The sequence below is a fragment of the Trachypithecus francoisi genome, unplaced genomic scaffold, assembly GCF_009764315.1.
Source record: "Trachypithecus francoisi isolate TF-2019V2 unplaced genomic scaffold, Tfra_2.0 Contig00204, whole genome shotgun sequence".
Classification (NCBI taxonomy): Eukaryota; Metazoa; Chordata; class Mammalia; order Primates; family Cercopithecidae; genus Trachypithecus; species Trachypithecus francoisi.
Genome location: NW_022680506.1, coordinates 103,626 through 131,374, shown reverse-complemented (window position 1 = coordinate 131,374; position 27,749 = coordinate 103,626). Strand labels below are relative to the sequence as shown.

Genomic DNA, 27,749 nt, shown 5'->3' with positions numbered 1-27,749 from the left:
TGGGTGACAGAGCAAGACTCCATCTCAAAAAAAAAAAAGGCTTTGGACACAAGGGCTTGGGTAAGCTTTCCTGGTTGGCAATGCTCTATACTGGGAAACTAACCCCATCCTGACTCCACAGGGAGAGGACAACTGGATATTCTCATTTGGTACCTCCCTGGGCTTTGCCCTGCACACTTTTTCCTTGGCTGATTATTACTATTATTATGAGATGGAATCTCACTCTGTCACCCAGGCTGGAGTGCAGTGGAACAATCTCGGCTCACTGCAACCTCCACCTCCCCAGTTCAAGCGGTTTGCCTGTCTCAGCCTCCCAAGTAGCTGGGACTACAGTCGCATACCACCACACCTGGCTAATATTTGTATTTTTAGTAGAGATGGGGTTTCATCATGTTAGGCAGGATGGTCTCGATCTCCTGACCTCATGATCTGCCCACCTCAACCTCCCAAAGTGCTGGGAATACATGTGTGACCCACCGCACCCAGCCCCCTTGGCTGATTCTTAAAGTGTATCCTTGAGCTGTAGTAAATTATAACTGTGGATAAAACAGCTTTCAATGAGTTTTGTGAGCACTTCTAGCAAATTATCGAACCTAAGGATAGCCTTGGGGACCCCTGAACTTGCAAGTGGTGTCATAAGTAAGGGTGCTCATGTGTGGACCATGCCCTCTAACTTTGTAGTTGATTAACTTTCACAACTTTATCATTACTGCTTACACTCAATGTTTATTCACATTTATCCACATACCACTTACTTTCTTCTTTCTAGTGCCTTGCATCAAAGACTTTCTATCTCATGTACTTTATTCTGCTTGAAGTAAATCCTTTAGGATCTTTTTTTTTTAACTTTGTACATACATACTTTCATTTTTTATTTATTTTTAATTTTGTTATTTTTGTGGGTATATAGTAGGTATATGTATTTATGGAGTACATGAGGTGTTTTGATACAGGCATGCAATGTGAAATAAGCACTTCATGGAGAATGGGGTACAAACAATCCAATTACACTCTTTAAGTTATTTTAAATGTACAATTAATTTTTTACTGACTAGAGTCACTCTGTTGTACTATCAAATATATATGTGTGTGTGTGTATATATATATACATATATATATATATATATTTTTTTTTTTTTTGAGACAGAGTCTCACTCTGTGGCCCAGGCTGAAGTGCAGTGGTGCAAGTTCAGCTCACTTCAACCTCTGCCTCCCTGGTTCAAGCGAATCTCCTGCCTCAGTCTCCCGCGTAGCTGGGATTACAGTCACGCACCACCACACCAGCTAACTTTGTATTTTTTTTTTTTTTTTTTTTTTTTTTTTTTTTTTTTTTGAGACGGAGTCTTGCTCTGTCGCCCAGGCTGGAGTGCAGTGGCCGGATCTCAGCTCACTGCAAGCTCCACCTCCCGGTTTACGCCATTCTCCTGCCTCAGCCTCCCGTGTAGCTGGGACTACAGGCGCCCGCCACCTCGCTCGGCTACTTTTTGTATTTTTTAGTAGAGACTGGGTTTCACCGTGTTCGCCAGGATGGTCTCGATCTCCTGACCTTGTGATCCGCCCGTCTCGGCCTCCCTAAGTGCTGGGATTACAGGCTTGAGCCACCGCGCCCGGCCAACTTTTGTATTTTTTTGGTAGAGATCAGTTTTCTCCATGTTGGCCAGGTTGGTCTTGAACTCCTGGCCTCAAGTGATCTAACCACCTCAGCCTCCCAAAGTGCTGGGATTACAGGCATGAGCCACCGCACCTGGCCAAAATAGAATAGTCTTTTTTTTTTTTGAGACGGAGTCTCGCTCTGTTGCCCAGGCTGGAGTGCGGTGGCCAGATCTCAGCTCACTGCAAGCTCCGCCTCCCGGGTTTACGCCATTCTCCTGCCTCAGCCTCCCGAGTAGCTGGGACTACAGGCGCCCGCCACCTCGCCCGGCTAGTTTTTTTGTATTTTTTAGTAGAGACGAGGTTTCACCGTGTTAGCCAGGATGGTCTCGATCTCCTGACCTTGTGATCCGCCCGTCTCGGCCTCCCAAAGTGCTGGGATTACAGGCTTGAGCCACCACGCCTGGCCTAGAATATTCTTTAGTGAGGTCTGCTGGTGACTTTTTTTTTTTTTTTTTGGAGACTGAGTCTCGCTGTTGTTGGCTCAGGCTGGAGGGCAATGGTGCGATCTCGCCTCACTGCAACCTCCTACCTCCCGGATTCCAGCAATGCTCCTGCCTCAGCCTCCTGAGTAGCTAAGATTATAGGCACCCACCAGCACACCCGGCTAATTTTTATATTTTTAGTAGAGATGGGGTTTCACTATGTTGGCCAGGCTGGTCTGGAACTCCTGACCTCAGGTGATCCACCCACCTTGGCCTCCCAAAGTGTTGGGATTACAGACATGAGCCACCATGCCCGGCCAATTTTTTCTGCTTTTGTCTGAAAATCTTATTTAGTGTCATCTTTGAAATATATTTTTGATGGGTATAAAATTATAGGTTGATAGTTATTATCATTATTGTTATTATTTTGAGACAGGGTCTCACTCTGTTGCCTATGTTGGAGTGCAGTAACATGATCTCGGTTCATTGTAGCCTTGACCTCCCAGGGCTCAGGTGATCCTCCCACCTCAGCCTCCCCATTAGCTGGGACTACAGATGCATGCCACCATGCTCAACTAATTTTTTCTACTTTTTGTAGAGATGGGGCTTCACCAGGTTGCCCAGGCTGGTCTCTAACTCCTGAGCTCTAGCAATTCACCCACCCTGGCCTTCCAAAGTGCTGGGCCATGCCCAGCCAGTAGTTACTTTTTATAGCATATTGGAGATTTAATATCAATCTCCTGGCATCCATTGTAACTGTTAAAAAATCAGCTATTTACTTGGCACTCCTTTTAGATGGAGTCTCACTCTCATCTAGGCTGGTGTGCAGTCATGCAATCTCAGCTCAGTGCAACCTCTGCCTCCCAGGTTCAAGCAATTCTGCCTCAGCCTCCCAAGTAGCTGGGATTACAGGTGTGTACCATCACGTCCGGCTAATTTTTGTATTTTTAGCAGAGACAGGGTTTCACCATGTTGGACAGGCTGGTCTTGAACTCCTGACCTCAGGTGATCCACCCAGCCCGGCCTCCCAATCCATGCTGGGATTACAGGCATGAGCCACCGCACTCGGCCAAGTGGCACTCCTTTGAATGAAATCTACTTTCCCTACCCCTAGCAATTTTTAATACTTTTTCTTCATTTTTATTTCCTGAAGTTTTGTTATTAATAATCTGTGTGCAGATTTCTTTGTATTTCTTTTGCTTGCAGTTCATAGTGATTCTTGAATTAGTGTGTTGGTTTCTGTTATCACCACAGGAAAATTGTCAGCCAGTAGCTTTTCAAAACTTCCTTGCTAAATTCTCTCTTCTCCTCTTTTGGTACAATTGATTTGATTAAAACGAAAACCAGGGCCGGGTGCGGTGACTCACGCCTGTAATCCCAACACCTTGAGAGGCCTAGGCAGGTGGATCACCTGAGGTCAGGAGTTCAAGATCAGCCTGGCCAATATGGTGAAACCTTGTCTCTACTAAAAATACAAAAATTAGCCAGGCATGGTGGCCCACATCTGTAGCCCCAGATACTCAGGAGGCTGAGGCAGGAGAATTGCTTGAACTCAGGAGGTGGAGGTTGCAGTAAGCTGTGATCCCACCACTGCAATCTGGCCTGGGCAACAGAGTGAGATTAGAATCTGTCTCAAAAAAAAGGTTATGAATGTTTGATAAACTGTATTTGTTAGAACGTTTGTTGTAGAATACTATTCATTGATTTTTAAACAATGTTAGATTAAATCATTCACTGGATTTGTGATAATTAACTTACTGATTTTACCTCACTGGTTTGCTGTAATTAATACAACTGGTATAAAAAGACTGTGAGGAGGCCAGGCGCGGTGGCTCACGCCTATAATCCCAGCACTTTGGGAGGCTGAGGTGGGCGGATCACCTGAGGTCAGGAGTTCAAGACCAGCCTGACCAACATGGTGAAACCCCATCTTTACTAAAAACACAAAATTAGCTGGGCATGGTGGTGCATGCCTGTAATCCCAGCTCCTCGGGAGGCTGTGGCAGGAGATTCGCTTGAACCCGGGAGACAGAGGTTGCGGTTAGCTGAGATCACGCCATTGCACCCCAGCCTGGGCAACAAGAGTGAAACTCTGTCTAAAAAAAAAAAAAAAAAAAAAAACTGTAACAATTCCCAAAAATTAGGAGCACAATTAAAGGAACTCCTTCTGATAAAAATTAATTTTATCTTACATGTAAACTAAAATGACTGTATCAAGTTTATTCAGAAATATAATGCAGGGTATTAGCTTGCCACAGCTGCATATTCAGGCTAATGTAATATTGCTGTTATTTTTAAATTCTTCTTTTAATTTTACTCATATGTGGATCATCAAATTTCAAAAGATTGAATGACAATACTCTTAGCAGCAAGCTTCCCTAAGCATATAAACATTTTAATGGGTGATGATTCAGTAGGTACCTGAAGAATCTGTACTGCCAGATATCATTCATCCCCATATACCTGCCCAACAGACATCCCATTTTGGGACACTGGATAAATGAGTGGGTGGAAAGATAGGAGAAAGTGGTATAAGCAAATGGTTTTGGAGTCTGATTGACAGCGATTAAAATCCTGTCTCTACCTCTTACCAGCCTCATGATCCTGCATAAGTTACCCCAAGCCTCAGGGCCACATCTGTAAATTGGGGGTTGTGATGGCAGATATCTCACAGGGTCTCTTTTCGGGGAAGGGCAGGAATTATGGATTAAGTGAGCTAGTAATTGTAAAGCACTTAATACAAGGAAGGCGCATAAGTACTCCATAAAGAATGACGGCCATTATCATGACTGAGGTGTATGCGGCTGTCGGGGAATTTCTGGTAGGCGGGGCTCAAAGGCAGCTAATCACACTGGAAGTGGAGGTGAGGCACTGCTTCTGCACTGACTCTGCTTAGCTGGAGAGAATGAGAAAGGGTTAGAGGAGATTTGAGGAATTTAAAGAGTCCTCCGCCTCCAACTCTGTCGGATCTGCCCCCGTGCTAAAGACATTCAGGGGATTTCTCGCACTCTCCCTTCCCCTGCGTCCCTCCCGTCCCATCCAATTAACCACACAACACATACAAAATAGGCCCTGCGAGGTTCTGCACGCTGGAAGGGAACGAGAGAAGGGCGCTGCGCTTTCTTGCTGATGCCCTGTACTTGGGTCCCTGGTAGACAGTCACGTGTCCCCTCAGCCTGCGGAGAAATCCCACCTAGACCGCGCCCGGGTCCTTGGTTTCGGCCAATCTCCCTTTGGTGGGGGTGGGATGCAGGATCCAGAGTTTTATTGGCTACAGACAGCGGGGTGTGGTCCGCCCAGAACACAGATTGGCTTCCGAGGGCATCTCGGATCCCTGGGTGGGGCGCCGCTCAGACTCCCGGTGCAGGCCCCGCCAAGGCCAGGAAGAAGCGGCCAGACCGCGTCCGTTCGGCGCCAGCTCACTCCGGACGTCCGGAAGCCGCTGCTTCCGTCCAGTGCGCCTGGACGCACTCTCCTTACCTGGAGAGAGGCTTGACCTTGAAATCCAGGCTTCATCCCTAGTGTGTGACCTTGAGCAGTTGACTTTATTTTTCAGTGCCTAGTTTTCCAGATACCAGGACTGACTCCAAAGACTATTACTCATCTGGAGGGTTTAGCACAGTACTGGCGCATAGTAAATTTTCCATGTCAGTTTTGGTTACCTTTCGTGCACTTGCAAACATGCCATGCTCCGAAACGAAATAGGCGAATCTTTTTTTTTTTGAGGAGTCTTCCTCTCACCCAGGCTGGAGTGCAGTGGCGCGATCTCGGGTCACTGTGACCTCCACCTCCCGTGTACGAGATTCTCCTGCCTCAGCCTCCTGATTAGCTGGGACTATAGGCGCGCCACACGCCCCGCTAATTTTTGTATTTTTAGTGGAGATGGGGTTTCGCCATCTTGGCCAGGCTGGTCTAACTCCTGACCTCAGGTGATCTGACCGCCTCGGCCTCTCAAAGTGTTGGGATTACAGGCATGAGCCACCGCGCCTGGCCAGAAATGAAATAAGCAAATCTTTTAACCTGCTCTAATTATTATAGTGAAAAGACCATATTGTTATTAGAGCAGGTTAAGGGATTTGCCTTTTTCGGGTTCTAGTTATAGTCTTAAACGTGGACATTCTTGTAGAAAATAAAGTTTCTTTTTCAAAGTTCCCCTTCTTGTTAAAGACTACATCATAAGTGTAATAAGTAATAGCTTCTTTTAAAGACTAACTTTCTTCAAACCTCCTTGCTTTGTGCTAATAACTCTTTGTTAAGCCCTATCCTATGTAACTGTTGGACATGGTCATAGGCACATTCCAGCTCACAGCCTATGCCCCTTCCTTATTTGGAAATGTTATTGCTTCCTTAAACCTTTTGGTAAGCAACTTCCTTTCCTTCTTCGTTCTTCCTTGCACTTACCTATTTAGGAAAGTTTTAAGCTATCAGCAAATCGGGTGTCAGCTTAAGAGTGTGAGGTCCCGCTCCAGCCAATGGATGCAGGACACAGCAGTGAGGACGACCCAAATGTGTAAGGGATAAATATGTCTGCTTTTCCGTTGTTCAGGTGTGCTCTCGACATTGTCCCATCTGCAATTCAGCACACTTTTGCAGAAACTAAAGATTGCCTTGCTGAGAGATCTTTTGTCTCCGTGCTGACTTTTCTTCACGGCACCGATTATCTATTTCTAACAATTTTGGTATTTGTAACATTCTCAACAATCTTGGGCTAGTTGTCTCTTCTGGGCCTGTTTCCCCATCCGTCACATGATAAATTTCATTGGTTAAAAAACTCCAGCGAACATTTATTGAGTTACTATTACCTTCCTGCCCTCCCCAACCCCAACCCCAACCCCATGGAGCAGTTACAACCTCAGCCGCTGAGCGCACTCGCGGGGTGTAAGAAGCACCAAAGACAGGGAGGCTTGATTCATTTTGCTTTGGGAGTAGAGGGAGGGTCAGAAGATTAGCAGGAAAATGGCATTTGAGCAAGGATGATTCACTGGAGCTTGCTTTTAAATACTGGTGAGGTTTTTATGTTGCAGTCCCTTACAAAGTTGAGCATTCGCAGGGATTGCACAACGAAATAAGCCCGCTTCCCCTTTTCATTCGCGAATGACGGAAGGAGCTGCTGGTTCCGCATGCAGCAGGTTGTGCCTTTTTCTTATCAGGGTTCTGCATCGCCTCGAACCCGCAGGCCGTGGTGGGCTGCTCTCCTAGGGAAGCAGGGGCTGGGGTGCAGGGTGAAGCTGCTCGTGTCGGCCAGCGCCTGTGAGCAAAACTCAAACGGAGGAGCAGGAGCGGTCGAGCCGGAACGTGGTAGGGTTGGCCCTGCCTTTTAGAAGGGCATAATTTGAAGGGTGCCCAGGGGCCGGAAGCCGGGGACCTAAGGCCCGCCCCGTCCCAGCTGCTGGGAGGGCTCCCGCTCCAGGGAGATTAGTTTTGCAGAGACTGAGTCTGCAGCGCTCCACCGAGGGCCGGCGACAGACGCCACAAAACAGCTGCAGGAACGGTGGCTTGCTCCAAGCACCCAGGGCCCGGGAAAGAGGCGCGGGTCGCACGCGCGGATCACGCGGGCGATGCGCGCGTGGGCCTCTGCACCCGCGGGAGGCGGTGGGGGAAAGGGGCGGGGCCGGCGCTTGACCTCCCGTGAAGCCTAGCGCGGGGAAGGACCGGAACTCTGGGCGGGCGGCTTGTTGATAATATGGCGGCTGGAGCTGCCTGGGCATCCCGAGGCGGCGGTGGGGCCCACTCCCAGAAGAAGGGTCCCTTTTCGCGCTAGTGCGGCGGCCCCTCTGGACCCGGAAGTCCGGGCCGGTTGCTGAATGAGGGGAGCCGGGCCCTCCCCGCGCCAGTCCCCCCGCACCCTCCGCCCCGACCCGGGCCCCGCCATGTCCTTCTTCCGGCGGAAAGGTAGCTGAGGGGGCGCCGGCAGGGAGTCAGGCCGGGCCTCAGGGGCGGCGGTGGGGCAGGTGGGCCTGCGAGGGCTTTCTCCAGGGCGGCAAGCAAGGCCTTCAGCGAGCTTCGGCCTCGGCACAGATGCCCCCTGAGTGCCTTGCTCTGCTCCGGGACTCTTCTGGGAGGGAGAAGGTGGTCTTCTTGCGCGAGGTCAGAGGAGAATTGTCGCGCTGGTTCAGAAGCGATTGCTAAAGCCCACAGAAGTTCCTGCCTGGGTGGTTAAGAACAGTTCTTAGGTGGTGGTTAGTTTTTTTGTATTTCTTTGAGGACCGTGGATCAAGATCAAGGAAATCTCTTTAGAACCTTATTATGGAAGTCTGAATTTTCCAAATAGTGAGGGTTTTATGTCTAAAAGCAACACGTGAAAAAATTGTTTTCTTCACCCAGTGCTGTCTTACAATTTCCTCTTGGGGGGAGGGGTAGTTACTGCTGTTACTAAAATAAAATTAATTACTGCTAAAGTTCCCCAAGAGGAAGACCACTACTTTTGATGACTTTGCAAGTTTACTAGCTACTGGAAGCCTAACTTTATAAACGAGCTACTTACATTTTTGATTTTCAGTTGTATTAACCTGCCCAATGTTTACGTAGAAGCAGCTTGATTTTGATTTTGGGTAAGGTTGTTGCACTTCATTAAAAATACATATCCGAAGTGAGCAAGTGTGAATCTGTGGACAGCAGTGATTTTTCCTGTCAATTCCTGTTGCTTCAGATAAAATGTACCAGACAGAGGCCGGGCGCGGTGGCTCACGCATGTAATCCCAGCACTTTGGGAGGCCGAGGCGGGTGGATCACCTGAGGTCGGAGTTCAAGACCAGCCTGACCAATATGGGGAAACCCCGTCTCTACTAAAAATACAAAATCAGCCAGGGTGGTGGCTCATGCCTGTAATCCCAGCTACTCAGGAGGCTGAGGCAGGAGAATCGCTTGAACCTGGGAGGCGGAGGTTGCAGTGAGCGGAGATTGCGCCATTGCACTCCAACCTGGGCAAAAGGAGCTAAACTCCGTCTCAAAAAAAAAAAAAAAACAGTACCAAACAGAAATGGGTTTTGTTTTCTTTTTTTGTTTTGAGACGGAGTTTCGCTCTTGTCGCCCGGGGCTGGAGTGCGATGGCGCGATCTCAATCTGGGCTCACTGCAACCTCCACCTCCCAGGTTCAATCGATTCTCCTGCCTCAGCCTCCCAAGTAGCTGGGATTACCCATGCCCCACTATGCCTGGCTAATTTTTGTATTTTTAGTAGAAACGGGGTTTCACCATATTGGTCAGGCTGGTCTTTTTTTTTTTTTTTTTGAGGCGGAGTCTCGCTCTGTCGCCCGGACTGGAGTGCAGTGGCCAGATCTCAGCTCACTGCAAGCTCCGCCTCCCGGGTTTACGCCATTCTCCTGCCTCAGCCTCCCGAGTAGCTGGGACTACAGGCGCCCGCCACCTCGCCCGGCTAGTTTTTTTTGTATTTTTAGTAGAGACGGGGTTTCACCGTGTTAGCCAGGATGGTCTTGATCTCCTGACCTCGTGATCCGCCCATCTCGGCCTCCCAAAGTGCTGGGATTACAGGCTTGAGCCACCGCGCCCGGCCGGTCAGGCTGGTCTTGAACCCTTGACTTCAAGTGAGCCTCCCACCGCGGCCAGCCAGAAATGGGTTTTGGAAAAAGCACTAAACAAAATCAGGAACTTGGATTCATATGACAGCTCTGCTACTAACTGTAACGGGGGACAGACCAGTTAACCTACTTTTCTGTCTTCTATCAGCTGAGCATTAGATGATTCCCAAAGGCCCATTGAACTCTGAATGACATTAAATACTTGTTAAGTAGGTACATGGTTTTGGTAACTGATTCTAGGTGATGAATTAATGAAAGTGCTGAATGAATGAAACAGGTAAAATAGGAGGAGGAAGCTTTATTGGTAAGGCAGGGGTATACTTAATAGCTCTCTAATTTGTTGGCGTTGCAGTGGTTACTTTTTGTTTTTTTAAGGGGGAAAAGCATTCTAAGAATAATGAGGCAAACTGCATATTGCACAAGAGACTGTTGTCTCTAGTCAACAAATATCTTTTGAGTGTGCACAGTCTGCCAGGCGCTGTGCTAGGCCCTCACAATTGGGTAGTGAACCAGACAATGTCCCTGCACCCGTGGAGTTTATTGTCTCCTGGGGTAGACAGATAATAATTAAGCAAACAAATCTCTTCCTCTGTTCTTCCTCCCGCTCCATGTAAGTGTGTGTGTGTACGTGTTTACTTACAAATTGAGTAAAGTGTTATGAAAGATTAAGAGGAGAAACACATTTTGGTTAGATGTTAGAGAGAGGACTCAGCAGGTGACCTTGAAACTTAGAGCTGAAAGATCAGTAGGAGGTAACTAGAGAGGCCAGGGAATAGCATGTTCAAAGTTCAGGAGGCAAAAAAGAGCATGGTGCCCTTCAAGAGAGGAAAGAAGGCTACTGTGACTGGGGCATAGATGTAGGCAAGTGTCAAGTGATTGAGAGCTCTACAGGCCGTGGTTAGGTTTTATTCCTAATGCCGAGATGCCAAACATGGTGGTTCATATCTGTAATCCCAGTACTTTAGGAGGCTGAGGCAGAAGTATAGCTTGAACTCAGGAGTTCAAGACCAGCCTGAGCAACGTGAGACCTGTACAAAACATAAAAATTTGCTGGGTGTGATGGTGCACACCTGTGGTCCCAGCTGCTCAGGAGGCTGAGGCAGAAGGATCGCTTGAGCCTAGGAGGTAGAGGCTACAGTGAGCCATATTTGAGTCACTACACTCCAGCCTGAATGACAAAGTGAGACCCTGTGTCAAACAAAATACAGAGAGAATGTTAATTTAAAATTTTGAAAGAGGAGTGATCTGAACTTATATCTTAAAAAGATCGTTTTAGGGCACGGTGGCTCATGCCTGTAATCAAGTGCTTTGGGAGGCTGAGACGGGAGGATCACCTCAGGCCAGTTCAAGATCAATCTGTACAACATAGAGAGACTTCATCTCTATAAAAAGAAAAAATAAATACCTGGGCATTGTGAGCTATTCAGGATGCTGAAGCAGAAACATCACTTGAGCCCAGGAGTTTAAGGCTGCAGTAAGCTGTGATCCCACCACTGCAACACAGTGAGGTCCTGTCTCAAAGGAAAAAAAAAATCATTCTAGAAGCTTTTTGGAGACTGGATTTGGTAAGAGTAGAAGCTGGAGATGTTCTGTTAGGGATTCGATTCAGACTTTAAATACCACCAATGCGTTGAGTCCCAAGTTGACATCACTACCTTGGATCCTTGCCCCTGAATCCAGATTGGTATATCCAACTTTAGGTTCACTTTATATCTCTACCTGACTAATACAGAGGTGTCCATTATTTTGGCTTCCCTAGGCCACATTGGAAGAAGAATTGTCTTGAGCCACACATAAAATACACTAAGGCTAGGCCGGGCGCGGTGGCTCAAGCCTGTAATCCCAGCACTTTGGGAGGCCGAGACGGGCGGATCACGAGGTCAGGAGATCGAGACTATCCTGGCTAACACAGTGAAACCCCATCTCTACTAAAAAAAAATACAAAAAACTAGCCGGGCGAGGTGGCGGGCGCCTGTAGTCCCAGCTACTCGGAGGCTGAGGCAGGAGAATGGCATAAACCCGGGAGGCGGAGCTTGCAGTGAGCTGAGATCCGGTCACTGCACTCCAGCCTGGGCGACAGAGCGAGACCCCGTCTCAAAAAAAAAAAAAAAAAGAAAAGAAAAAAATACACTAAGGCTAACAATAGCTGATAAGCTAAAAAAAAAAAAAAAAAAAAAATCGCAAAATTCATAATGTTTTAAGAAAGTTTACGAATTTGTGTTGGGCTCATTCAAAGCTGTCCTGGGCCACATGAAGCCCATAGGCTGCAGGTTGGGTAAGCTTAATCCAGTATATGCCTTCAACTTACAATATCTAAAATTTTATGCCAGATTTAGTCCTTTTAAACTCGCTCATCAGTTTTTCTCAGTAAGTAGTATTTTTGGCTTTTTTTTTCTCTTTTTTTTGTGATGGAGTTTCGCTCTTATTGTTCAGGCTGGAATGCAGTGGTGGATCTTGGCTCACTGCAACCTCCACCTCCTGGGTTCAAGTGATTCTCCTGCCTCAGCCTCTCAAGTAGCTGGAATTACAGGCATGCGCCACCATGACCAGCTAATTTTTGGAGACAGGATTTCACCATGTTGGTCAGGCTGGTTTTGTACTCCTGACCTGAGGTGATCCACCCGCCTCAGCCTCCCAAAGTGCTGGGGTTACAGGTGTGAGCCACCGCTCCTGGTTGCATTTTTGGATTTTTATTTTTTTTTTTATTTTTTTTTATTTATTTTTTTTTTTGAGACGGAGTCTCGCGCTGTCACCCAGGCTGGAGTGCTGTGGCCGGATCTCAGCTCACTGCAAGCTCCGCCTCCCGGGTTCACGCCATTCTCCTGCCTCAGCCTCCCGAGTAGCTGGGACTACAGGCGCCGCCACCTCGCCCGGTTAGTTTTTTGTAGTTTTTAGTAGAAACGGGGTTTCACCGTGTTAGTCAGGATGGTCTCGATCTCCTGACCTCGTGATCCGCCCGTCTCGGCCTCCCAAAGTGCTAGGATTACAGGCTTGAGCCACCGCGCCCGGCCTGCATTTTTGGATTTTTAATTGCTCAGCCCAAAATTTTAGTACATCCTTGAACCTCATCTTTCCTCCTACTCTATATCTGATCCATCAGCAAATCTGTTAGGTCTACCTCACACATATCCAAATCCTACCACTTCTCACCATCTGTGACAATTAACACCCTGATCTAGGCAGTCATCTCTGTTAAGATTGAGTGGTTAAGGATGTCCTCTAAGGAGATGACATTCAAATCTAAGCTTAAATGTCAAGAGGGAGCTGGTTTTATAAAGATTGAGGAGGCAGCATTATTTTGCTATAGGCTTCCATTTGGTTTCCATTCCATTCTTGATACTTATGGTATATGTTCAAAACAAATGCACAGAAACAGACCCAGGTATATATGGGAATTTCGGATATAAAAGAGTTCCTACGGCCGGGCGCGGTGGCTCAAGCCTGTAATCCCAGCACTTTGGGAGGCCGAGACGGGCGGATCACGAGGTCAGGAGATCGAGACCATCCTGGCTAATACGGTGAAACCCGTCTCTACTAAAAATACAAAAAAAAACTAGCCGGGCGAGGTGGCGGGCGCCTGTAGTCCCAGCTACTTGGGAGGCTGAGGCAGGAGAATGGCGTAAACCCGGGAGGCGGAGCTTGCCGTGAGCTGAGATCCGGCCACTGCACTCCAGTCCGGACGACAGAGCGAGACTCCGCCTCAAAAAAAAAAAAAAAAAAAAAAAAAAAAAAAAAAAAAAAAAAAAGAGTTCCTAGTTGGGAAAAGATAGACTGATCTGTAAATGATGCCAATTATCCATCATCTGGCAAAAAATAATTTCCTGCCTCCTGTCATACATATCAGATCAATAGACTTTTTCTGTTAAGGGCCAAATAGTAAATATTTTAGGCTTTCCAGACCATGTGGTTTCTGTCACACTCTCCTCTATCCTTGAAGCCACAGATAATATGTAAACAAATGGGCATGGCTGTGCTACAATAAAACTTTACTTCCAAAAACCTGTAGTGGGCCAGTTTAGGCATGGCCAGCACTTTGGGAGGCTGAGGCAGACGGATCACTTGGGGTCAGGAGTTTGAGACCAGCCTGGCCAACATGGTGAAACCCCATCTCTATTAAAAATACAAGACTTAGCTGGGCGTGGTGTTGCGTGTCTATAATTCCAGCTACTCTGGAGGATGAGACACAAGAATCACTTGAACCCAGGAGGCAGAGGTTGCAGTGAGCCAAGATAGCGCCACTGCACTCCAGCCTGGGTGATGGAGTCTTAAAGCAAAACGAAACAAAAGGTAGTAGGTTGGATTTGGCCAATGGGCTGTAGTTTGCCAATCCCTGATATAGAAACAAATTCCAGGTAGATAAGAGCCCAGAATGTTAAAAAAACAAAACTTAAAATCGTGTAGAGGAACAGGTAGGGGGGAAAATCCTGATCTCGGGATAGGAAGGGATATTGTTTAACATAAGACACAGGAAAATATGTTGTGTAAATTTGACTACATTAAAACTTAAAACTTTCACCGGGCATGGTGGCTCACGCCTGTAATCCCAGTACTTTGGGAGGCCGAGGTGGGCGGATCATGAGGTCAAGAGATCAAGACCATCCTGGCTAACACGGTGAAACCCTGTCTGTACTAAAAATACAAAAAGTTAGCTGGGTGTGGTGGTGGGTGCCTGTAGTCCCAGCTACTCGGGAGGCTGAGGCAGGAGAATGGTGTGAACCCAGGAGGCGAAGCTTGCAGTGAACCGAGATCGCGCCACTACACTGCAGCCTAAGCAACAGAGCAAGACTCCGTCTCAAAAAACAAAACAAAACAAAAAACCTAAAACTTTCACACAATAAAATATACCTAAGATACTTAAAAGAAGAGAAGATTTGCATCCAGGACACGTATGGAATTTCTACAATTTCTACAAGTAATAAGTAAAAGACAAAGGACATGAAGAGGCAGTTATAAAAGAGGAAACCAAAATGACCAATAAACATGAAAGGATGTTTTAACCTCAGAGGCAACAAGGAAATGAATTTAAAACATCAAATGCCATTTCAAAACTAATAAGTTGGCAAAATTAAAAATACCAAGGATGAGACTATGAAGCGTGTCTATCTGAGTGCATGGAACTGGTACAGTCACTTTCATTTAAAATGCACATAATTTGTTTTTTATTTATTTTTTTGAGACCGAGTCTCTGTCGCCCAGGCTGGAATGCAGTGGCATGATCTCGGCTCACTGCAACCTCTGCCTCCTGGGCTCAAGCAATTCTCCTGCCTCAGCCTCCTGAGTAGCTGGGATTACAGGCGTGTGCCACCACTCCCCATCTAATTTTTTTATTTTTAGTAGAGACAGAGTTTTGTCATGTTGGCCAGGCTGGTCTCAAACTCCTGACCTCAGGTGAGCTGCTTCCCAAAGTGCTGGGATTACAGGCCTGATCCAACACTCCTGGCCAAAAAAAAAAATGCACATAATTTGTTACCTAGCAATTCCGTTTCTAGAGGTTTATTCTAGAGAAATTTTTGCTTATATGCATAGGAACACGTGTACTAGAATGTTCATCAGTTGAATATTTACGTGAAAATTAGGAATAAAGTAATTGTTCACTAACAGGAAAATGAGTAAATAAAGGTATATTTATAAAGGAATTAAGTAGCTAAAATGAATAAACTAGAGCTGCATGAATGAACTAGAACTGCATCAATAGTCATGTCAGATTATTGAATGAATACAGGTCAGATATGTATGGAGTGCCATTTGTGTAATTAATTTTTTTTTTTTTTTTTTTGGAAACAGAGTCTTATTCTGTCGCCCAGGGTGGAGTGCAGTGGCGTGATGTAGCTTACTGCAACCTCCACTTCCTGGGTTAAAGTGATTCTTCTGCCTCAGCCTCCCGAGTAGTTGGGGTTACGGGCATGCACTATCATGCCCAGCTCATTTTTATACTTTTAGTGGACACGGGGTTTCACCGTGTTGGCCAGGCTGATCTTGAACTCCTGACCTCAAGTGATCCACCCAACTCAGCCTCCCAAAGTGCTAGGATTATAGGTGTGAGCCACTGTGCTTAGCTATTCACATAATTTTTAAAGATGTGCAGAATAATGCTATTAAAATGTATATATACATTTGGCTGGGTGTGATGGCTCACACCTATAATCCCAGCACTTTGGGAGGCTGAGGCAGGAGGATCACTTGAGCCCAGGAGTACAAGACTAGCCTGGGCAAGATAGCAAAACCCCATCTCAACAACAGAAAGGATAATTAGGCATGGTGGCATGAGAGAATCACTTGAGCCTAGGAGTTCGAGTATTATCAGGCCACTGCACTCTAGCCTGGACAACAGAGCAAGACCCTGTCTCAAAAAAATAAAAATTAAAAAGAAAGTATTTGGATGTGGTCATAGTCAAAAAACAGACATGGAAGGAAAACATCTTATTTATTATTTATTTATTTATTTATTTATTTTGAGGCGGAGTCTCGCTCTGTCGCCCGGACTGGAGTGCAGTGGCCAGATCTCAGCTCACTGCAAGCTCCGCCTCCTGGGTTTACGCCATTCTCCTGCCTCAGCCTCCCGAGTAGCTGGGACTACAGGCACCCGCCACCTTGCCCGGCTAGTTTTTGTATTTTTAGTAGAGACGGGGTTTCACTGTGTTAGCCAGGATGGTCTCGATCTCCTGACCTCGTGATCCGCCCGTCTCGGCCTCCCAAAGTGCTGGGATTACAGGCTTGAGCCACCGCGCCCGGCCTATTTATTTATTTTTTAAGACAGGGTTACTCTGTCGCCCAGGCTGGGGTACAGTGGTGTAATCTTAGCTCACCGCAATCTCCGCCTCCTGGGTTCAAGCGATTCTCCTGCCTCAGCCTTCTAAGTAACTGGGACTACAGGTACCCGCCACCACACCCTGCTAATTTTTGTGTTTTCAGTAGAGATGGGGTTTCACCATGTTGGCCAGGCTGGTCTCGAACTCCTGACCTCAAGTAAACCACCCGCCTTGGCCTCCCAAAGTCCTGGGATTACAGGCATGAGCCACTGCTCCCAGCCAGAAAATATCTAATTTAGTATAGTATTTATATCTGGGAAAGGAAGGGTCAGGTGGTGATTCATGGGAACTGTAAACTCTGTATAATACTTAGGGGGACAGAAGGAAATGAAGCAAAATGATGATATTTGATTGTTGAGTTGCGTGTATGTTAGAAGTATAACATAGGAGATCTGATTGTTAGTAGGAGAATGTTTTTAGGGTGGTAAAAGTGGAACTGTGGCGGTTTATTTTAGCAGTAGAATCAGTTGGTCATAGTTTGTATGTGGAAGGTAATAAACAGACCATGTTAAGGATGACTTCCAGAATTTTGGCCTGAGTAGTGGGTGGATGACAGTGTCATTCATAAGGGAAGATGAAGACTGAAGTAGGAACAGTTTTGGGAGAAGATGACATGTTCCTTTTTAGACAAGTGGAATTATGGAAGATGGCAGGTAGGTGGTTAGCTATATGAATTTGAGATAAAAGATTTAGGATGGAAATATAAATTTAGGAGTAACAGCATATCTATGGTATTGTAAGCCTTAAGAATGGGTAAGAACAGCCAGAGAATACAGATGTATATGCAGAAGAGAGGAGTCAAGGAAGCCAAGACAAGTTAATGTTTCAAGTGAGTGATGTAGTCCATGGGCAGATGCTGCTGAGAGGGCTGCAAACACCAGTCACCCTACATTTTTATTTTATTTTATTTTATTTTATTTTTATTTTTATTTTTTTTTGTTGAGACGGAGTCTTGCTCTGTCGTCCAGGCTGGAGTGCAGTGGCCGGATCTCAGCTCACTGCAAGCTCCGCCTCCCGGGTTTACGCCATTCTCCTGCCTCAGCCTCCGGAGTAGCTGGGACTACAGGCGCCCGCCACCTCGCCTGGCTAGTTTTTTTTTTTGTATTAGTAGAGACGGGGTTTCACCATGTTAGCCAGGATGGTCTCGATCTCCTGACCTCGTGATCCGCCCGTCTCGGCCTCCCAAAGTGCTGGGATTACAGGCTTGAGCCACCGCGCCCGGCCGACCCTACATTTTTAAATGTTGTCTTCCTGATAGCAGTGATGAGTACCTGCAACGATCTTTTTTATTTTTTTCATGTTAGTCTCCACATGCTTGAATGTAGATTTTTTGAAGGCAAAATCACTGCCTTTTCTGAGCTGGAAGCGTGTCTGGCACATACTGAGCACTCAACAGTTGATGTATTGACTTCAACCAGATACTCTGGGGGCGAGTTATTTCCTGCTACTAGCCTTTCACCTTTCAGTGTTTAAGAGCACAAATAGAGAGATGGGCACGTTTTGGCATTTCTTATGTTGATAACCTTTTCCTAGTAAGATTTTTTAAAGTTTAAGGTTAAAAAAAGAGGGTTAAAAATAGTCTTATGTCAGATCTTGTAATAGAATTCACACTTGGCTTAAGCTGCTTGGCACCTTCCTATCTTGGATGTCATATTAGCTTATCTACAGCAGAATTTTTACTGTTTTATGTAATAAAGAAGCAATTAGATGATTATTTTACAGACAGATTTTTTTTTTTTTTTTTTTGAGACGGAGTCTTGCTCTTTCGCCCGGGCTGGAGTGCAGTGGCCGATCTCAGCTCACTGCAAGCTCCGCCTCCCGGGTTTTATGCCATTCTCCTGCCTCAGCCTCCGAGTAGCTGGAACTACAGGCGCCCGCCACCTCGCCCGGCTAGTTTTTTGTATTTTTAGTAGAGACGGGGTTTCACCGTGTTAGCCAGGATGGTCTCGATCTCCTGACCTCGTGATCCGCCCGTCTCGGCCTCCCAAAGTGCTGGGATTACAGGCTTGAGCCACCGCGCCCGGCCTACAGACAGATTTTTTTTATCTTTTTTTTTTTTTAGACGGAGTCTCCCTTTGCCACCTAGGCTGGAGTACAGTGGCGTGATCTTGGCACACTGCAATCTCCGCCTCCCGGGTTCAAGCAATTCTCTGCCTCAGCCTCCCGAGTAGCTGGGCTTACAGGTGCCCGCCACCATGCCCAGCTCATTTTTTTGTATTTGTAGTAGAGATGGTGTTTCACCATGTTGGCCAGGCTGATCTTGAACTACTGACCTCAGGTGATCCACCCGCCTTGGCCTCCCAAAGTGCTGGGATTACAGGCGTGAGCCACCATGCCTGGCCCAGACAAATTATTATACTTTGAGTGTTAGAGGTTTAGGATGTTTTTACTTGATGCTATGGGAAGAATAAGAAGTAATATGTGATACACAACCAAAGAACTTTCTTCACTATGCTTCTAGTAGCTAGTATCACTATGGATGACGTATGGTAATAATATTGGTTAACATTTGTCCTAACTTTACTGTGCTAGTCACCCTTCTAAGCCCCTTACAGGTATTTTTTTTTTTTTTTCATCAATAACCCTCTAAGGTAGTTTTTATTATTGACCTAATTTTATAAATCAAGAAAATTAAGACCCAGAGAAGTAAAGTAACTTGTCCAAGATCACGTGGCTTATAAGTGGTAGAGCCCGTGACTACATTGTTTCTCCATAAGCAGTTTCAACTCTTTTGACTGGATGCTGTTCCAAGGTCACTTCCTTAGAGAAGCCTTTGCTGACAACTGCCCTCCTGTGCTGTCCTCCAAGGCTGTCCATTGTTCTAGAACTTTGAATACTCATCTTAGAATAAATCTGGTCTAATTTTTTTTTTTTTTTTTTGAGACGGAGTCTCGCTGTGTCGCCCAGGCTGGAGTGCAGTGGTGCGATCTCGGCTCACTGCAAGCTCCGCCTCCCGGGTTTACGCCATTCTCCCACCTCAGCCTCCGAGTAGCTGGGACTACAGGCGCCCGCCACCTCGCCCGGCTAGTTTTTTGTATTTTTAGTAGAGACGGGGTTTCACCGTGCTAGCCAGGAGGGTCTCGATCTCCGACCTCGTGATCCGCCCGTCTCGGCCTCCCAAAGTGCTGGGATTACAGGCTTGAGCCACCGCGTCCGGCTAATTTTTACAATATTATCGAATGGATCTCTGACTGCAAAATTGGTCATAATTATCTTTTTATATTCTAGTGAAAGGCAAAGAACAAGAGAAGACCTCAGATGTCAAGTCCATTAAAGGTAAGTTCTGCCCTTGGCAATCCACTGCATTAGAAAGTGATGTGCTTTGCATTTGTGGGCTCTTTAATCCTCTTATCTTCTCTCTTTTGGCATTAATCATTTTTGCCTTATTTTATAATTACTTGTGATTTTGATTTATTTCGCCCTTTAACCTGTATAACGCTTTAACACCTAGCATATAATAAGTAGGTTTTTTTACTTTAATTATTTTTTTGAGATCGAGTTTTGCTCTTATCGCCCAGGCTGGAGTGCAGTGGTGCCATCTCGGCTCACTGCAACATCCACCTCCTGGGTTCAAGCGATTCTCGTGCCTCAGCCTCCCGAGTAGCTGGGATTACAGGTGCCCACCACCATGCCTGGCTAATTTTTGTATTTTTAGTGGAGACAGGGTTTCACCATGTTGACCAGGCCAGTCTCGAACTCCTGACCTCAAGTGATCCACTCACCTCGGCCTCCCAAACTTCTGGGATTACAGGCGTGAGCCACCACACTCAGCCATAAGTAGGCTTTTACTGAGCCTTCTGTGTATCGGCTATCCTAGTGATTACAGTGAACCAGTGCCCTTCTTATTAATCACACATTTAGTTGTTCCCTAAAAGTGATTAGTTGACTTTATTTATTTAGTAAGATGAAAAATGAAGAATCCTCTTAACTGAGCAGTCTGGTAACTGCAGGAAAGCACTGGCACTTATAAGGCTTAGTTTTCTGTCATTTATCCAGAAGTATGGTGGATTACAGTTTTTGCTTTTTTATTTGAATGAACAAACTTAATTTAAAATATATTAGTTTTGTTTATTTTTTGTTGCGATCGATACATAGTCCTTGTTTATAGATTAGAGCATACTTTTTAAAGATGCTGTATTATTCACTGATTTTATTTGTCCAGTATACAGAGATTGAAATGGGAAAATTATAATGGAAATTGTTTCCATAGTCATTACATATTGATTTCATCAGTTTTTTTCCATAAAATCTGTAGATTGCTGCTTATTTAGATTTTTCTTTCAAATGTGTTTATGTTGCATTGCTCGCATTGAGTATTCTACATGCTCAATTTGCTGGAAAAGACTAATTATAACCTAGGAAAGTTGTAAAATTAGGGAAAAAAAAATAAGGTACTTTACAGCCTACTTTACTTATTTAAAGCCAGTTGGATTCCACATTAGTTCAAACTGCCTTCTTTGAGCAAAATTTGATTGGCAGTGATAAAGGCTTAAAGCCCTTCTCAAGCAGAGACCTAAAAAGACTAGATCTGATTGTAGTAGAAGGAAGGAACTTAGACGTCTCAGGCAGTGAGAACAACACTTTCACTCTAAACTTTGCCACTAACAGTATGACCTTGGGAAGTTGTAACTTTCTTCAGATTCTTCATTTGTTGAATGAGGGAAGTGGCCTAGTTAATTTCTAAATCTCTACCGGGCTAAAAAATTTTATGCTCATACTCTGATTATGATAGTAGGTAACCTGTACTTAACATTCACTGACTTAACCTTAGGATAATACAGAAGCAGTACAAGAAACAGCCCCTCAAGACGTTTGCAGTCTCATTAGAAAGACAAACTTATATGCAGAACAGTAGCAAATAAACCAAAATAATAATAGCTGCCATTTATAGAACACTTCTTCTATTCTGGGCATTAGACAAAAACTGTAACAGTGAACAAAAAAGACTTAGGTCCTGCCCTCATTGAACTTCCAGATTAGTAGGGGAGAGGAACATTAATCAAGTAATTCCACAGATGGCTTGGCCTAGATTGGTAGTGATGGAAGTAAAGAGATCTGAACAGACTTGAAAAAACGTTAGGAGGCAAAATGGATAGAAGTTTATTATTGATTAAATATGAGGTGTGAGAGAGAGGAATATTTAAGATTGATACCTACCTTCTGACTTGCCTAACAGAACCAAGCCAGGAAATTATATGTTCAGTTTTGTTATGTTGGGTGGGAGGTGCTTTTGAGTCATTCATTTACATATGTTACATATGTTATTTTATATGCACAGTAATTTTAAGGTCTGAATTTTAAACCACAGGTTAGAGAGTGATTTTTTAGAGTCTAGCAAACCTAGGTTGAAATCCTGCCTGTTGAAATGGCTGTTTACTAGCTCATTAACCTAGGGCAAAGTATTCAACTTGTTTTCATTTTTGTCTTCACCTCTAAAATGAGGAAAATATGGTCCTACAAGATTGTCGTGAGAGATAGATGAAATAATATCCAAAAAAAACATACATAGAGAAACTAGTATAGTGCCTGGTATATAGTAGGTCCTCCATTGGTAGCTATCATTATCTAGTTTTAACATAGCCTTCAATTTGTTGAATTCGTCAAACTAAATGAAGCATCACAAGGAGTTCAGAGGAATTTGAGGTCAGCAAATGATTTCTGAAGTTTAGGGAAGACTTCATGGAAATAACACTTACCTTGTATAAAAGTTAAAGATTAAGGGCCGGGCGCGGTGGCTCAAGCCTGTAATCCCAGCACTTTGGGAGGCTGAGACTGGCGGATCACGAGGTCAGGAGATCGAGACCATCCTGGCGAACACGGTGAAACCCCGTCTCTACTAAAAAATACAAAAAACTAGCCGGGCGAGGTGGCGGGTGCCTGTAGTCCCAGCTACTCGGGAGGCTGAGGCAGGAGAATGGCGTAAACCCGGGAGGCGGAGCTTGCAGTGAGCTGAGATCAGGCCACTGCACTCCAGCCTGGGCAACAGAGTGAGATTCCGTCTCAAAAAAAAAAAAAAAAAAAAGTTAAAGATTAAGAAAGATTTGAATGAGAGATTCTTTCTCTTTTCTCCCTACCAGCCCAGCTTCTTATTTGAGGATATATTGGGCAGAGGGGCCTTCAGACAAGTAAAGGGAGATTTTTACAGAAAGATTGAGATGAAGGTATAGAAGGCTGTAAAGACCAGAAAAGAGAATTGAGACAGGAAGCAGGAAGCCACTGTAGGTTTTTGAGCAAGATATTGATGCTGTAAGTGTGGTGTTTACGAAAGGTTAGTCTGGAAGAGATTTGCAGGATGGAGACCCCGGAAGTTTTTTTGTTATAATACAGACAGACTTGCACTGAGGGTGTGGTGTTAAAAATAAACAGGTAAGTAAATGTTTAAACATCTTGAAGGAAAAGTCAACAAATCTTGGCAAGTAAACAGATACAGTGAAAAAGAATGGGACCAAGATTTTGAGTTTTGGAGACTGGTGGATTGAACAGACAGGGAAATTGAGAGGAGAATCAGACGATGATGTGTTGTTTTATTTTATTTTATTTTATTTTATTTTTTTGAGACAGAGTCTTGCTCTGTCGCCCAAGTTGGAGTGCAATGGCCGGATCTCAGCTCACTGCAAGCTCCGCCTCCAGGGTTTACGCCATTCTCCCACCTCAGCCTCCCGAGTAGCTGGGACTACAGGCGCCCGCCACATCGCCCGGCTAGATTTTTGTATTTTTTAGTAGAGACGGGGTTTCACCATGTTAGCCAGGATGGTCTCGATCTCCTGACCTCGTGATCCGCCCGTCTCGGCCTTCCAAAGTGCTGGGATTACAGGCTTGAGCCACTGCGCCTGGCCGACGATGATGTTTTAAGTTGATATTTAGATAGATTGTGCTGAAGATGGTAAAGTCAGTGTGGGTGGGAATGCCTAGTAGCGGGTAATCAGTGATACAAGACCAAAGTCCAGGTCAAAGACAATTCACAGATAGAGATCAGAGATTTCTCATCTGCTCTGCAGAGGTGTACCCCAGGAGCTGTTGCAAAGAGTCCATGTGGAGGGTGTGAGTAAGATGTTCCCCTTGAATTTGCCAGAATTACTTTTTTTTTTTTTTTTTTTCTGAGACAGATTCTCGCTCTGTTGCCCAGGCTGGAGGGCAGTGGCGAGATCTCGGCTCACTGCAACCTCCGCCTCCCAGGTTCAAGCGATTCTCCTGCCTCAGCCTCCCAAGTAGCTGGGATTACAGGCACGCGCCACCAAGCCCAGCTAATTTTTTTTTTTTTTTTTTTTTTTGAGATGGAGTCTCGCTCTGTTGCCCGGGCTGGAGTGCAGTGGCCGGATCTCAGCTCACTGCAAGCTCCGCCTCCCGGTTTACGCCATTCTCCTGCCTCAGCCTCCTGAGTAGCTGGGACTACAGGCGCCCGCCACCTCGCCCGGCTAGTTTTTTGTATTTTTTAGTAGAGACGGGGTTTCACCATGTTAGCCAGGATGGTCTCGATCTCCTGACCTCGTGATCCGCCGTCTCGGCCTCCCAAAGTGCTGGGATTACAGGCTTGAGCCACCGCGCCCGGCCTTTTTTTGTATTTTTAGTAGAGATGGGGTTTCACCATGTTGGCCAGGCTGGTCTCAAACTCCTGACCTCGTGATCGCCCGCCTCGGCCTCCAAAGGTTCTGGGATTACAGGCATGAACCACCACGCCCGACCCCTTGTTAAGTTTATTTTGGGGGTAAGCAAAGGAGGTTGCAGCTTTAAAAAAGTTTGAAAAGTATTGCTCTAGTAATAATTAAAGATTTGAGAGTAAATATGCTTTCTAGCAGAAAGAATAAAAGAAGAACAGATAGCCTCAAGAAGAGGAGCCAAAGAAGCAGACCATATCTGACACACTGGGCAATGATAAAAGGATATTAAAAGAATGAGAGGAATGAGCAGATAGAAGAGGAAATTAAGAGAGTATAATACCATGGAAACCAAGAAAGATAGACTGTGAGGAAGGCGTAGTAAAAATAAGTTGCTAGTTCTAACAGAGATGTTTAGAGGGACCAGGGAAAGCCTTGTACAAATGAGTTAATAGCATTTTATATTATATACATCTAATTAAGAAACAATGCAAGAGTCTCACCATTCCTATAGACTCATACTTGTCTGAACACGAAAACTGGCTTTTGTTTATAAATAAGCTAAAAATTATTTTGCTCCTTCCAATTTCTCATGAAAATAAAAATAAACCTTCCTTTAAAATTGAAAAAATAGTTTGAAGATAGTCACTCTTCATTTTGTAATTCCCACAACTATTATTGAATGACTGAAATTATCTTTATTCTGAAGCCAAAAGGGTGATATTGATATTTCTTCAGACTACTAAAAATATATTTTATGAATTTTGAGTGTGCTTTATCTTCTTTTTTTTTTTTTTTTGATATGGAATTTCACTCTTATTGCTCAGGCTAGAGTGCGGTGGTGCGATCTCAGCTCACTGCAACTTCTGCCTTCCAGGTTCAAGCAATTCTTCTGCCTCGGCCTCCCAAGTAGCTGGGATTACAGGCGCCTGCCCCCACACCTGGCTAATTTTTTGTATTTTTAGTAGAGACAGGGTGTCACCATGTTGGTCAGGCTGGTCTCAAACTCCTGACCTCGGGTGACCCACCTTCCTTGGCCTCCCAAAGTACTGCCATTACAGGCAGAGCCACCACGCCCGGCCTAAGGAATGTTTTTCTAGGTTTCCTCCCACCCTAAGCATTTATTCTGCAATTTCAATTTTGTTCCTAAAGCAAGCAAGGTTTAAGGATTTTAAAATAATCCATATTTTAGAATGCTTTCTGGCTTTGTTACTCTTTATACACAATAGAAGTTCTCAGAGAAAGATCTCGCTCTTTTAACTTTTTGGCACAGTATTTTGAGAATTATAAATAATATTAGAATGTTTTCTGGCTGGGTGTGGTGGCTCATGCGTAATCCCAGCCACTCTCCTGGCTGAGGCAGGAGAATCACTTGAACCTGGGAGGCGGAGGTTGCAGTGAGCGGAGATCGTGCCACTGCACTTCAGCCTGGATGACAGAGCAAGACTGTCTGAAAAAAAAAAAAAAATAGCGTGTTTTCTTCCCAATTTTCTGCCACTTGATTAAGTTACTTTTCCTGTAAAGTATTTTTTGCTGAGTATGCTGACTTAAGAGTAATGTTACAAAATTTAATTTTTTAAAGTTCTCTGAAAGCCCCCTTATGAGAATTTTAGGCTATCAAATTGTGTTTAATTCTTAACAATTTTTTGAAAAATTATAGCTTCAATATCCGTACATTCCCCACAAAAAAGCACTAAAAATCATGCCTTGCTGGAGGCTGCAGGACCAAGTCATGTTGCAATCAATGCCATTTCTGCCAACATGGACTCCTTTTCAAGTAGCAGGACAGCCACACTTAAGAAGCAGCCAAGCCACATGGAGGCCGCTCATTTTGGTGACCTGGGTAAGTAACTATCATTTTTTGTTAACTTGCAACAGAAGGATTTGAGTACAATATGTGAAACTTCTGTCGTAGGATACAAAACTATATAACTGGAAGATGCTTTGGAAAAAATATATTTAAAATAACAACTACAAGTATAATGGTTAGCACTGTGTTGTGTTCCTGTAAGTATAGAATATAAAGCATGCCCAGTAGAAAAACAAGCATTTCCAGAAGAAATATGTCGGACTACTAAATATAAATATATGAAAAAGATGCTTCACTTTATTACTGAGGGAAGTGCAAATTAAAATAATCAGTTAATGTTCCCTAACATATTAGCATATATATATATGCTCTGTCGCCTAGGTTGGAATGCAGTGGCAGGATCTTGGCTCACTGCAAGCTCTGCCTCCCGGGTTCACGACATTCTCCTGCCTCAGCCTTCTGAATAGCTGGGACTACAGGCACCCTCCACAATACAAACAATACAATTGTTTGTATTTTTAGTGGAGATGGGCCGAGTTAGCCAGGATGGTCTCAATCTGACCTCACGATCTGTCCGCCTCGGCCTCCCAAAGTGCTGGGATTACAGGCATGAGCCACACGCCTGACCCACATTAGCATATATTTAAAGTTTGACAATTTGAATGTTAGTGAAGATGCAAGGAAAAATACCCCTCCTATTTAGTGATAATGTAATTCGTTGAAGACTCTTTGGAAAGCAATTTGGAAATCAGTATAAAATATGCATGTCATTTAGGCCACTCTTTCTAAGACCTAGTCCTCAGATATGCTCATTCATATGCACATGTATGTATGTATGTTTAAGGCTATTCATTGTTGTATTGTTTGTGATAGCAAAAAATTATGGACAACAGATATATCTGTTAGAGGAAAATAACCAAATTGTGGTATACGCATTGCTCTGGCGTATAGTGTAGCCATTTGTTTCTATTTATTTATTTTTTTGGGACAGGATCTTACTCTGTTGCCCAGGCTGGAGTGTAGTGGTACGATCATGATTCACTGCAACCTTCACCTCCTGGGCACAAGCTATTCTCTCGCCTCAGCCTCCAGAGTTACTAGGACTACAGGCATGTGTCACCACACCCAGATAATATTTTAATTTTTTCGTAGAGTCGGGGTCTCACTGTGTTGCCCAGGCTGGTCTCAAACCTCTGGCCTCAAGCAGTTCTCCCATGTAGGCCTCCCAAAGTGCTGGGATTACAGACGTGAGCCACCACACCTGGCTGAGTGTAGCCATTTAGAAGTCTAAAAAAGACATGGGAAAATGTCTAAGGCATGTTTGAAAGTGAGAAGCAAATCACAGTATGTATGGTAAAATCCTTTATATTAAAATAAGTTCTTCCAAAACAAAAACATATGCAGGATACCTTTATTTTCTCAATATTTGTTAACCAAATTTTTGCACTTAGAAAATTGCATGTCATGGCCGGGCGCGGTGGCTCAAACCTGTAATCCCAGCACTTTGGGAGGCCGAGACGGGTGGATCACGAGGTCAGGAGATCGAGACCATCCTGACTAACACGGTGAAACCCCGTCTCTACTAAAAAATACAAAAAACTAGCCGGGCGAGGTGGCGGGCGCCTGTAGTCCCAGGTACTCGGGAGGCTGAGGCAGGAGAATGGCGTAAACCCGGGAGGCGGAGCTTGCAGTGAGCTGAGATCCGGCCACTGCACTCCAGCCTGGGCGACAGAGCGAGACTCCATCTCAAAAGAAAAAAAAAAAAAGAAAATTGCATGTCATGTTGTCATAAGTTGAAAAAAAGATCCATGAACGAATAGACTTCTAATAAAATCAGTCCTTCTTTTGACATCTCTCTTTACTTTTGTGTGTATTCAAACCAGTGTCAATGTGTTTGTGGGTCACACTTAGCAATAATACATA

At 44.8% G+C, this 27,749-nt stretch overlaps 1 protein-coding gene across 8 annotated transcripts in view; it reads left to right on the top strand.

Moving 5' to 3' along the window:
* The first annotated feature begins 7,260 nt into the window (after nucleotides 1–7,260).
* Nucleotides 7,261–27,749, top strand: part of AKAP10 (A-kinase anchoring protein 10) — a 79,847-nt gene continuing 59,358 nt past the window's right edge. For 2 of the 8 annotated variants that reach the window (XM_033201301.1, XM_033201413.1), the window contains exons 1-3: nucleotides 7,468–7,967; nucleotides 19,650–19,697; nucleotides 25,677–25,859. In XM_033201301.1, coding sequence (XP_033057192.1) covers nucleotides 7,880–7,967; nucleotides 19,650–19,697; nucleotides 25,677–25,859 — 319 coding nt within the window. In that variant the 5' untranslated portion in view covers nucleotides 7,468–7,879. Of the gene's footprint in view, nucleotides 7,374–7,465; nucleotides 7,968–16,444; nucleotides 17,075–19,649; nucleotides 19,698–25,676; nucleotides 25,860–27,749 lie in introns of those variants that run through there. The other 6 variants (XM_033201501.1, XM_033201448.1, XM_033201180.1 and 3 more) reach the window with 6 other exon arrangements.